Genomic DNA, 13,039 nt, shown 5'->3' with positions numbered 1-13,039 from the left:
TATATTTAATCTTTTTAACAAAAACAATATTTAGGAATTTGTCATGTATAATTTACATTTATAATGTGGAATACTATAAATAAATAACATATAATAATTAATATTAAAAAATATTGAAAATATATTCAAGCTTTTAAATATTTAATGTACAACAAAATCTAAAACTAAAAGAAAAAACATCATGTACTATATTTTAATTTTTTGCATAATAAAAAACAACGATGTACATCATACTTATAACCCCATCACAGTTAAATATAAGTACGGACATGTATTGTATACATCTAAATTACATTTAATAAATATTATATACCTATATTATACACTACTAAATATCTTTAATAATTAGAAAACATATCCACGTGCAAATCATCGCTACCCTTTGTCATGAAAAGAGCAAATCAAATGATCTAATCTCAAATCATTATTACGAAGATATGTATCGTCTTTATTATATATTGTCAATTACAGATAAAATCAAAACATAAATACAAATCTATATCATTTTTGAAAAAAAAATGAATAAAATTGTTCCGCCCTTGAAAAGGGCGGGCCAAAATCTAGTTTTAATTTACAATGACATTCTATTACTGATACGAACCATTTTATATAAGACTAAATTTTGATCCGCGTTTTGAAAGCGCAGAATAACTTTTTGGTAAAAAGTTTCTATTTAAAAGTTACTACTTTTTTTTGTCTGATTTTTAAAAATTGATTTTTTACGTATGTAACTGAGAGTAATTTATTATGATGTTTCATTGAGATGGGCATTAAAGTTTGAGGTTTGTGTATGGTTTGGTTATTCAGTTTTCAAATTGTTGGGCTTCAGGTATTAAGATCCGTTTAGGAACTATACATCAGATTGATTCGAGAAATGTTGGGTTCAAGTCGGGTTTATTTTTTCATAAACCCTAAAGTTAACCAAATTAGGAATAGTTTGAGTTTAGTTCTAGTTTAAAGCCAAAAATCCAAAAAAATCTCCCAAACCTGAGTTAAATCCGGAATACTGAAAAAATCAGGTAATTCATGTGATTCGAGGTTTTTTGATATTTTTATTTATAAATTATACTCCATTTGTTTCAAATTATATGATGTTTTACAATATATATGTTTTTCAAAATATAAGATGTTTGAAGTTTTTAAAGTTAACTTTAATTTTATTGGAGACGATTCAACCAATTAGATTTTATCATCTTTTTATAACTTGTTGAATGATTTTATTATATCTTTAAATATTCTTTTAAGAAAATGTAAGTTTCTTAATTTTGAAGACTAAACCAAAAATTATATATAAATATATATATATATATATATATATATATATATATATAAAAAATATTTTATTATATATAATATTTTATTATGTTTTAAATATTCAGATACCCGTTTGGTTTTGATTTTCATGTTTAGAAAAGAATTAATGTAACAGATTTGGATTTTTTTTTTATAAATTATAGGCGTTTTGGAGATTAAAATAGGTTTTCAATTGCTATAATTATAGGATATAAAAGTTGTAGAATAAATTTAGAATCTTCACAAAATCTTTTAAAAAGTCTAGAATTATGGCATAATTAATTATAAGTAATATTTGTGAAATTAATTAATTATTTCCATAAAAATAATGTTATTAATATATTTAATATGTAAAGAAGAGTAAAATGGGGACCCACGAGTCATTATTTCTTAACATATTTGTTTTTTGTTCAGTTTCTATTTTTCAAATATATGTATATTTTGGATTAATTACAGTCACAAATTGAATGATTTAACAGTAAATAATTTGTTGCTTCTCCATGTAACATTAGTTTTATCAACATAATTAATTAATACAATATATATAACAATTTAGTATGGTTATATACTTATTAGCCAAAGTTTTTCTCAGAATTATAAAAAATATTTTCTAAAAAAATATTTTCACTTTAATTAGTTGAAGCATTCTATAATGTAGCTGTTTATTTTCTTTGGTGCTTAAAAATATTTTCTGGTTTATGGAATCGTAGCATTTCAGACTCATGGGAAATGGAAGAAATTCGAGATCCAGTGTGTTATGAATACGGCGTCGTTTTAGGGCTTTGGGAAGGGAATGTTGTGGACCGCCTTGAGCCTCGTCATCTCTGCATCAAATCTGCTTGGCATCATCTTTCATTTGAAACCCCAATTGAGCCATCGAATTCATTTGTCCAGAAATATTTGCACAACAGAAGAATCTAGCTTGGTTAGATTCAAAGCTTTCTCTCTAATGCTGTCCAACAAGGGAATAACTGGAAATTCTCTAGGAGATCGCAATGCAGATTTATCGACTCAGCAGGGTTTGTAGTTCTAATATCGTACCTGAAACCTTGAAATAGACAACGCGCCCATGTTCTCACATCTGCATCAATCAAATACTTTCCGATGGCTGGACTGATTTTGCAAATATCAGTGAAGAGCTTCTGAAAATCAGGCACTCTATATGCTTTTGACGCCTTTGCCACCAATCCAACAAGACCCTTTCCCTTGAAAAATGTGACTACATTATTCAACAAATGGTGAATGCAAATACCTTGAATAGCTAAAGGATAAACTTTTGATAGTCCTTTCGCTATTGAACCATGTCTATCTGATATAAATGCCAAACCAAGCTCGTCTGCAATAACAATCTGCAGTTGCCTAAGAAACCACTCCCATGAACGGTCATTCTCTGAATCAACAACTCCAAATGCAATTGGATACAAATTAGAGTTTCCGTCTAAAGCCTTTGCAACAAGTAAAACTCCTTTATATTTATTCTTCAAAAATGTCCCGTCCACAACGATGACCTTACGAATGGCTTTGTTGAACCCTCTTACTGACTGACCGAAAGAAATAAATAGAAAATCTGAATCTTCCATCATCATCTATTTCATACTGACAGTGCGTTCCAAGATTTGCTTCTTTTAACATGTGCAGGTATTTTGGGATTTTTTCATAACTCTTCTCTGGTATGCCTCTTACGACATTGATGCATACTCACGAGCATCCAAGCTAAAGAATAAGAGATATCGCACCCATGCTCACGCATAATCGTTATAACATCTCTCGGTTTAGGTCCTTCATTGACACCCTCAAACTTATGCAGGATCAGATTGCCAATTGTCTTTGCTGAAGCTGTCTTACCTACTTTTGTTTTGTTTGATGGACAACAAGTATGATCAGCCACATACTTTTTGATTACAAAACATGAAGACCCCTCCAAACACACTGCACGAAAACTCCAGTTACAAAGACTGTCTGCACATCGTATACACCAAAATGTTTTGTCAGATTTTACAATCTTGTAGTCGAAGTTGTTCGCCATTGCACATATTTCCGTAGCATCCTTGAGAGCTCTTTTGCTTTGAAAATATTGATCTTTTTTTGATGCATCCACCAGAGAAAACCAAACCGTCTTTGCTCCTCCTTCAGTCTTCTCGACATCATCACCATCACCAACATGAAGTGCATTTTCAGATTTATGGTGTTTCATTTGCTTCCTTGACTCAACCGGAGTCACATCATCTACAGCCTTTGAACTACTTGGCTTCCGTCCAGTGTTGTTTATTCTTCTGAGCATGTGTAAAAGTCACACACATCTGAGCTGATTTTTTCTTCTTCGCATACACAGCAAAATTTTCGAGTTGGCGATCATTAAAGATGATAACAGGAGCGGCAATATTGATCATCTCAGCAGGCAAAAAGCTTAACACGACACTGCAATTTTTCTTACCGATTTTATAATCCTCCATAACTGTTGTCTTCAGTTTACTGAGAGTAGTACTTGGTTCCAAAGGAATGAGTCTTCCACGTTTTTCTGCATCAACAGCAAAGCTCCATCCATTATTGTCCCCCAATATCCATTCACCGCAACTTACAAATACATGAATCATATTAACCAAGATGAAGATTAATAAAGAACAAAGGAATTAATGATTTAGTACAAATTTTCTCTATGAAAAACAGAAGACGTGAAAGGAAGAAGAAGATATTGTGAAGGAGAGTGTTTTTTGCTAATGAAATCTGAAGATAAGATTTGCTAACTGCATTTCCTAGATTTTAGGAATTTCAAAACGGTATTGGTAGAAATATTTTATACCCACGTAGAACAAAAGCACAGAGGTAGAACAAGGTATTCTTCGAAGAGTAGAGCAAAAGAACATTGGTAGATGACGGTGGAAAGTGATTTCAAAAACATGTAGAGTAAAGAACAAACGGTGGAATACATATTCTAGTTTTTCAAGAATTCTGTAGAAGTGGTAGAAATTGCTTTATACCAAATAGTAGATCAATAGATTAGTCGCAGAATGTACATTCCATCACTAGTAGAAATAAATAAAAATTCAGAATGTAAATTCTCGAGATAGTAGATCAACTTTTTGTAAGTTTTTTAAAATATATATTTTTTTAAGAAAATAATTTCAAACCAATCATAGAATCAATAAAAACGTGTATTTATTTTTTTCATTAAAAAAATTAAAAACAATTTTTTATATATTTTTTTCTTTCAATTAAGGGTATTTTAGAGAAAAAATAGGATAAAAGTAAAAAAGGTATATTGGAACAACGTATTTAATTTTTTGGGGGTAATTTGGCCAATCTCCCTTAGTTTTATCAACATAATTAATTAATACAATATATATAACAATTTAGTATGGTTATATACTTGTTAGCCAAAGTTTTTCTCAGAATTATAAAAAATATTTTCTAAAAAAATATTTTCATTTTAATTAGTCGAAGCATTCTATAATGTAGCTGTTTATTTTCTTTGGTGATTAAAAATATGTTCTGGTTTATGGAATCGTAGCATTTCAGACTCATGGGAAATGGAAGAAACTCGAGATCCAGTGGGTTATGAATATGGCGTCGTTTTAGGGCTTTGGGAAGGGAATGTTGTGGACCGCCTTGAGCCTCGTCATCTCTGCATCAAATCTGCTTGGCATCATCTTTCATTTGAAATCCCAATTGAGCCATCGAATTCATTTGTCCAGAAATATTTGCACAACAGAAGCGTCTAGCTTGGTTAGATTCAAAGCTTTCTCTCTCGTTATGCTTGCATATTAAGTAAATTGGTCAGTTTGTAAGGTGTTTTGAGGTAATATGCAAGTTGAGAAGAGAGAAGTGAACCAGGACTTGTGGCCTGGTGGTGATTAACTTGAGGGCAAAAGCACAATACGGTGAAGCCACCAGAGTTCGAGTTCCGGCTACTGGAAAATTAACATTTCGGCATCGCTAGAGATAGATGACCGACACGTGGAAACACAATGCAAGCATTCATATATATACCAATAATGTTGTGTGCTATTCACTTATTTGTAAATTATATCCGAATCTGAGAATAGTTTAGTCCAAGTAGGCAAACAAAAAGAAAGATAGGAGGGTAATGAAACTATTTGCAAAGAAGGTTTGAAGAAGAAAGACAATGATATGGCACTCAAGATTTTGAATGTTTAGAACAAGTCAATCAACTTTAGCTAGAACAAGCAATCCAAGAGAATTCTGAGCCTCGGAAAATTACCACTTTCAATGAAGAAGAGACAGTGGTGGACAACACTGATGGTGATTTTACACTGAACCAAAAGAAAATGTAATCTTATGTTAATTTATTAGGAATTTGAAGTTATACATTTGCTTTCATAACTCCTAAAATCTTGCTAATAACCCTCCAAAAATTTTGCTCAAATCCCAGATTTGTTTAAAAGCTATTTTGAATTTATTAATGCTGGAATTCTTCCAAATCACCGATCCAATAAGATCTCCTTTCAAGTCTTTTTTTTGAGTCACGGTTTGCTAATAGATGGTACCAGTAATTCGACTGAGAGTTGAGATTTGTTGTTCTTTCCGCTTTAGATGAGTGAAAAAAGAGACTGAGAAGTTTTTATAAGAGGAGAGGACGAAGAGATATGGGTGACCAACAACAAGAACTAAGTGGATGTTGCTCTAAGAAACCAAAATATCAAATCAAATGCAGATTTCTCTGGCAAAGAATATGATGGACCAGAACATGAATATAAAGAATCAAATGATTAAATTTCCAAACTGCACAAGGTGAGATTTGTACTGAAAGGGAATGGGTTTGTGGTCAGCAAGAAGAAAGATTAAACTTACATAACATTTGCGTTTTTGCTTCTCTTTGCACTGATCCGCACTCAATTTATAGGAAAAAAGAGCCGACCCAATTTCTAGCAGAGAAACTGTCTTGAGATACAAATAAATAATTAAAGATAAGAAAATCAAAGTGTGTTAGTGGTTGCCACGGTGGTTGATTTGCAGTGAGCTCGGAACAAAAGAGCACACAAGTGGGAAGCAAGTCAAGTTTCTAGACTCGCCAAGATCAACTTGTTTGACATATCCATTCTTTCCAATGATATAAGCCATGTTGCGAGTTGGAGGATATCTATGGCCGTCTTTATCAACAACCACTGCTACTTTCTTCTTCTCGTCAACGAAGAAACTGCCATACATAAACTTAAAACCGATGAGTGGTTTCATATCAGCCGCTAAGAACAACTTCCTCCACGACACACTGTATTGGGCCCAATTTCACTAGTAATCCATATCTTGACGGTGAAGACCTGTGAACTAGATTTCTGACATAAAACGGCGAGCTGCGTTTCTCTAACACTAGAAAGAGTCACTGTCTCTTCCCAAAAAGTGCGGAAAGGCAGAGGCAGGCGGGGCCCAAATCTCTCGGTCGTAAAATCAAAACAGATTAGGAAATCCGGGCGTGGTGGATCATGCTTCTGTCGTGCACACCAGTAAGTGTTGCCTCCTTTGAGAGACACGCCATAGTGGTGAGATTCTATTTCCCAGTCCGGATCATTGACACCATCAACAACCTTCCATGAGTTAGAGCTTAGATTGTAGATTTCAAACTTGGTAACACGACGATTCACACGCGTGTCGACATCATCCACAAATCTCAACACTTTGAGGCTAGGACGCTGCTGCGAGTACTTTTCATAACCGAGAGCGTACCTGTCCAATATGTCGTAATGAGAATTTCTCGGAGGTTCGATCCACCTCGTTTGTCCCGAACAAGGGTTCCACACAACAAGCCTAGATTTGTCTTTGGTGATGCATAGCAACAAACCGCTGCAGTGAAAGATTCGAGATATCTCGATGCGATCTAGGCTGATAAGTTCACCTATACGCTCCATAGGTGATGGATTGAGGAGATTGACGTTGAATAAATAAACCCTAAAATCGAGCATCATCACCACCTGAAACTCCTTCCTCTTCTTTGCTTCTGCTTTTGCTTCACCGATGTGCCTCTTTGTAAAAATCCTGTCTTTTGATAAAGCTTTCCAGTTTTTGCATGTACATCGCACTCCTCTCAGAGATGTCACAGGAAGCCTAGAGAGTACCCTCTCCGCCAAATCCCTTGGAAGATCGGATATCATCGCCACAAGATATCGAATTCGTATTGGAAATCAAAATTAGGTTCCGCCGATTTCTTCTCGATCTTCGTTTGTATTTATATATCTTAGGGGGCTTATTGAACTTGGGATTTTATAAAATTTTAGGATTTTGTCAAATCCTCCCTTATTAGACAAAGTATTTATAAAAATCCTATTAAATCACCCCTTATTGGATGTATCATTTATAAAAATCCTAGTAAATCACCCTCTATTGGAAAAAAATGGATTTCATAAATGAGATTCATCAAAAGGTATTTTAGATATTAAAAACTGTCATTTACTCTTCAAAATCAGTAGAATCAAATACCATCTGCAGAGATGAAATTTCTTTTTAAAACAATTGTTTCATTCTTACGACAGAAAAAATAATGGGAAAATTGTAAATATGGAACAAAAAAACTAATAAATTGTCCTTATGCCATAATATAAACTATAAGTTGTCCATATGCCATAATTTATTCTGTAAACCCAATTAAACCCTTAATCAAATTCATTAAACGTTTTTGTTAATTTAATTATTTTAAAATAAAGTAAAAAATTAAAAGAAAAAAGAAAAGAATCGCTCCTCCACTCCTCCATTCGTTTCTGATGGTCTAACCCGACAAACCCTAATTTCCCGTCCCCCACTTTGGTCTCATCACCAAAGAAATCCCTCCTCCACTCCGGCAAATCTCAGCTGCAACTCCGGTGAATCGACTCACCGTTGCACCTCCTCCCTGTCGTCGGTGTTCATCTTCCTTCTCCTTACAAGAAATCTGGGTATCTCAATCTAATCACTCTCTTCTCGCAGAAACAAAGTGAATCACCTCACCGGAATCTCGAGTCCGCGTCTTGCCGTTTCAAACAGAGATATCTTCGATTTTGTTACCTTTCATCTTGATTCCTCGACCTAATCGATTTTAAGTAAGTTATTCGGCTGTCTTTCGTTTGTTACATGTTAATGTTCATGTTCATATGTCTTTATTTTTAATTGTGTGAGTGATTTAGGATAGATTTTGTTACACTACAAAAGAACTTTTGATTGTTATGATTAAGGGAAAGATGAACTTTTGATTTTTGTAATTTAGGGTGATGCAGTGAAGACGATCCTTGATTTCATCACAGAGTGTGGAGCTTCACATTTGGTTACTGACTTCTTTCCTTTACCAAAAATTAGAAGCTGTAGAGACGAGGTTGTGAAGAGAACGAGTGATTCATCATCCACCGTCACGACTCAAACCTTGAAGGTTAAGTGTTCTTGCTCTATGTTCTTGTGCAGAAAGTAACCTCTGGCGACCCTAAATTAATCGTTCTCTCCTTGCTCTTTCCCATACACTATGTTATGTTCAAGTTGTTGACTATTGTGGCTACTGTCATCATATTTAAGGTAAAATATTCTAATATCTCTTGGTTTTCAATTTTAGATCAGTAGAGGAGTAGCAGAGAGATATATGTTTGATTAAATTTTGAATACTTTGTTATCATTAGCCTCTCTGTTTATTTTCTCCGTGTATCACCCTGGAACTGTATCAGACCATCAGAAACGAATGACCCATTTTGTGTTTTTATTCATAGGATATGCACAAGAGGTTGTTAAAATGGTTGTCTTCTTTTCAAGTTCCACCTCCGGGTAAAGGTTTCTTATATAATAGACCATTCCAAATGGGAAGTTCTTGGTCTTACGCATGCACCAGACTACACTTTCCTTGCTTGACTAGTGGATACTTAGTGAGAGTTGTTATGATTTTGGATTTAGTTACCGGTAATCGTTATGTATTTGTTACGTCGGATTCTTGTAAACAATAGTAAATGAATTTTAGCTGTGAATTGTTTCACTCTTTTCTCATGATTTTCTCTCACAAAAGCCATTCTAAGAACTTTGTGGCTCTCTATTAACTTTGCAGCATGTCTTCGATACACCTAAAAAGAAAGCTTGCCCATATTTTTGAATGAGAATCCATTGTTCCAAAAGTTATGACTAGGGTTAGACACTTTTCAGGGTTTACATGATTGTACATGTGTTACTCAGATATCTGTGCGAGTTAACAAGCAAGCTATACACATTTTTTTACTAATCACGATGATGAAACAGCTATTTAAATCTTCAATGGAACTTGTCAATTCAACAACCAGTATTATACCCCTAAATCATATAGGGTATGGTTCAAACCCCTAAATCGTATAGGGTTCAAACTCTATACCCTAAATTGCATAAAGAGGGAAGAAGTTGGAATTTAGTATTTTACTTTCGTTTATATGATTAGTAAGTTATAATCTAGACTTTAGGTTATACAATCACGATTTTATTTTAATATGGTTCAAATCCCTAAATCTTATGTGGTTCAAACCCTATACCCTAAATCACATAAAGAGAGAAAAAACTTAGGAAAAAACGAAAAGTATGGAAATTATAGATTTAGAATATGTATATACTTCAACAAGAGATTCAAAAATTTTGGGTGTTTCAAAAAAAAAAGTAGAGATCGATGGATGAAGATGAAGAACACGTTTTTAAAAAAAAAATTAGGAAAAATGAAAATTATGGAAAGATTTGATTAATAATATATTCTCAACAGATTCTGAAGAGATTTTAGGAAAATAATCAATTCTACGATGGTAGAATATACAATCTACGGCCGCAGAAAGTAGATATAAAAGAAGTTTAGACAACCTGCTACGGTAGAATTCAATATTTTGGTAGAAAATGACAATAAATACAATTCAAGAAATAAGGGAAATGGCAGCTGAGTAACTCTACCATCGTAGAATTGTATTTTTTGGCAGCTGAGTAATTCTACCTTCGTAGAGTTGTATTTATTGGTAGCAGAATTCTTCTACGACGGTAGAGTTGTATATAATGGTAGATAAGATTGTTCTACCATATGTAGATAACTTTGTTGTCAACGAAATGTATAATCTATGGTTTGTGTCTAGTAGATTAAGTTGTCTGCCGTCCGTAGAACAAAATATGAAATTTTGATATACTAATATTTAGTCTATAAAATTATTTTTCATAAGATGGTTTCTTGTTTATGTACATTTTGAATATTTTTCCATATTTTTCTGACTGTTAAAATAATTGATATGAATTTTTAAAGTTATCCAAGGGTAGCTGAGTCTAAAACGGACAAAAAGTGATTTATGGCAAAGGGACAATGTACTTGTTTTTTTGTTCCGTTTTGGCAATTTTTTCAAAAATAAATGAGATGGGAAGAGAGTCAATTCTCACTTTTCTCACCATCATCAATCTCAGAGATGGTTCATATGACTAGTTCGCAACCCAGGTTTCACCAAATGTTGGCTTTATTTGGTGGAGAAAAGATAGCATTTTGATAACTAAAGGTCAGATCTTTGCTTGTCATAGGATGAGTGAGAGATTATTGGTTGGTGGGGCTTGATTCATTCGCTTTCAGATTTGATTTTCTTTTTTTCCTGTGGATTCGTGAATGCTTATTTTGATGATTGAAAATTTGAAACTTTTTGTGTGCTACTTGATTTCAGAGGCGTGCTAGCTAACGTTAAAGACGAGGAACAAAGCCGACTGTAAATATGTTCAAGCTTTTGATTTGGAGAGACTTTAGACAAAAGCTGTTGTGAGCTTTCAGATGGGTTCGCTCTGTTGTGTGGCTGCAAAATCAGACAGATCATACTCTGCAAGTCCTGACTTTTCCTTTGGCCCTCACGAGCCTTATTGGAGGACTAACTCAAGTTTCTCTCCACCTTCTTCCTTATATGTATGGTTTAGATCTGTCTAGCAATGGACTAAGTGGTGTTATACCATCTGAGAATAGTTAGGCCACATTGTACTCCCATACACAACATTGTGTGTTTGATTGTGGTTGGCGTTGGCGTCGAGCATGAATCATCCTTGTGGATGCTTTCATCAGCTCTGGGAAAAATGTGTATAAGTCTTAAAATGATTTCATTAGTAAACTATTGTGTCCCTGAATGAAATGTGCTGAGACACTGAGAATTCAACAGACCTCGAAGATCCTCTCTATTTGGTTATTGAAACAAACCAAAAGTTTCCAAAGTCAAAGCCACAACAACAACTAATGTTACCGTTGGCATTTTCTTAAAGTCTGTTCACTTATTTAGAAAAATATCTTTCTAGAAAAATATATTTCCACTTGTCCATTTTATTTTCTTGATTATATGTTAGCTTTGATATTGATAATCATTGAAAATATAGATATGATATTTTTTCTTTGATAAGGATTGTTTGAGTTTATCTTTTCATTAGTTAGTTACAAATATTTTCACAAATATTTTCACATATATATAGATGTGTATCAAAGCCAAGAATCATACCTGAACAATAGAAGTGGAGACGTGCAGCAGCTTCTTTGGAAAAAGAAAGGTTAGAGTTTTTATCTTTATTATTGTTTATGTTTCTTTTTCTACATTAACATGAGTGGTTTTGTGAAAAGTTTTACTTGTTGAATTATACAGTTGCGTTGTGTTCTTCTAGGTTTTCTATAATGTTTTATGTTTCTTTTAACAATTTGGGTAGCTATCTCCTGCACTAAAATGGGAGATCAAGAAGGAAAAATTAAAAATCAATATATTTCTTGGCCGCCCGAAGAAACCAAAACATTGTTGCGCTTGTTGGTTGATGGAGTTAATAAGAATTGGACTGATGCCAGCGGTAAATTCAATAAACTTACCGTGGAACAAAGAATACTACCAGAGTTGAACAGAATCTGTGGATCTACAAAAACCTTTTCCCAATACAAAAACAAAACAAAGATTCTGAAGAAAAGACACAAGAGTTTTGTAGATCTTCTTCGTTTTAGTTCAGGATTTGGTTGGGACAAGGATTTACTGCTCCAGATGAAGTATGGAATGATTACTTGCAGGTAGATAATTTGTTAAAAGTTATGTTGCATGATTTGCTTATGTAAATATTTTTGTTTTGTATGATAATAACATTTTTTATTCGTAACAGGGACACAAGAAAGATAAATACACGTTTGAAGATTTTGAAGACCTGGAGAAGATCTATGGAAAAAATATTGCAAAGGGAAATAATACAGTGGGGTTAGGCGATACCACAGATGCTCGTACTTCTATGGCAGAAGATAATCAATGGGAATATCAAGAGGCATATATTCCTCAAAGGGTTTGAGGATTTTAAAATTTAGTGGAATTTAGAGAGTTTTGTTAAATTTTGCTACAGACAGAACATAGCACTTCTGATCTCTTTCCGTTTTTTTTGTTTGTTCAAATCACTTCTGATTTATTTCCGTTCCGACCAAAGTACACAATGTGATTGCTAATTAATAGATGGATTCATAAATTTGGGCTTTAACAAATTTAGGCCTGATACACTATTTTGTTTTCTCAACAACTAAATTCTATAGTTATAGTCTTATAGACATTGGCATTCCGGTACAGTAGTTCTTTTGGGTACTGAGGTTTTTGGGTTTAGAAATTAGGCTCCATGCAGATATTATAAAATTTTGATTCGGGTTTGAATCGGATCCTCCCAAATTTGGGTGAGTTCGGTTTTGATATAAAAAACTAAAAAATAGCCGAATAACTAATGTATCTTAAACGTGTTTGGATAATAGTTTCAAAGTAAATATATTATTCGATTCCGTTTGGATATTTTGTATCCAAACTACCCAAATATAACAAAATAA

General features: G+C 33.4%; 1 protein-coding gene and 2 long non-coding RNA genes across 5 annotated transcripts; 2 read left to right on the top strand and 1 right to left on the bottom strand.

Moving 5' to 3' along the window:
- Nucleotides 1-6,138: 6,138 nt before the first annotated feature.
- On the bottom strand, nucleotides 6,139-7,502 carry LOC108860013 (F-box/kelch-repeat protein At3g16740-like). The gene is given in 2 exon segments (XM_018633921.2): nucleotides 6,139-6,522; nucleotides 6,525-7,502. Coding segments are annotated over 2 exon segments (1,158 nt in total). The 5' UTR covers nucleotides 7,398-7,502; the 3' UTR covers nucleotides 6,139-6,237.
- Nucleotides 7,503-7,966: 464 nt separating this feature from the next.
- LOC108859252 (uncharacterized) lies at nucleotides 7,967-9,243 on the top strand. The gene is made up of 3 exons (XR_001950461.2): nucleotides 7,967-8,318; nucleotides 8,483-8,781; nucleotides 8,970-9,243. It is a non-coding gene; the product is annotated as an uncharacterized LOC108859252 (long non-coding RNA).
- A 1,291-nt stretch (nucleotides 9,244-10,534) lies between these two features.
- Nucleotides 10,535-12,642, top strand: LOC130498453 (uncharacterized). Of its 3 annotated transcripts, none has more exons than XR_008937345.1 (3): nucleotides 10,569-10,736; nucleotides 10,896-12,253; nucleotides 12,343-12,642. It is a non-coding gene; the product is annotated as an uncharacterized LOC130498453 (long non-coding RNA). The 3 variants fall into 3 exon arrangements; XR_008937347.1 differs by having other exon boundaries at nucleotides 10,569-11,754; nucleotides 11,908-12,253; XR_008937346.1 differs by having other exon boundaries at nucleotides 10,535-12,253.
- The last annotated feature ends 397 nt before the right edge of the window (nucleotides 12,643-13,039 follow it).

Source organism: Raphanus sativus, chromosome 8, assembly GCF_000801105.2.
Source record: "Raphanus sativus cultivar WK10039 chromosome 8, ASM80110v3, whole genome shotgun sequence".
Lineage (NCBI taxonomy): Eukaryota > Viridiplantae > Streptophyta > Magnoliopsida > Brassicales > Brassicaceae > Raphanus > Raphanus sativus.
The sequence above is the reverse complement of the archived record's forward strand: the minus strand, read 5'-3'. Positions and strand labels throughout refer to the sequence as shown.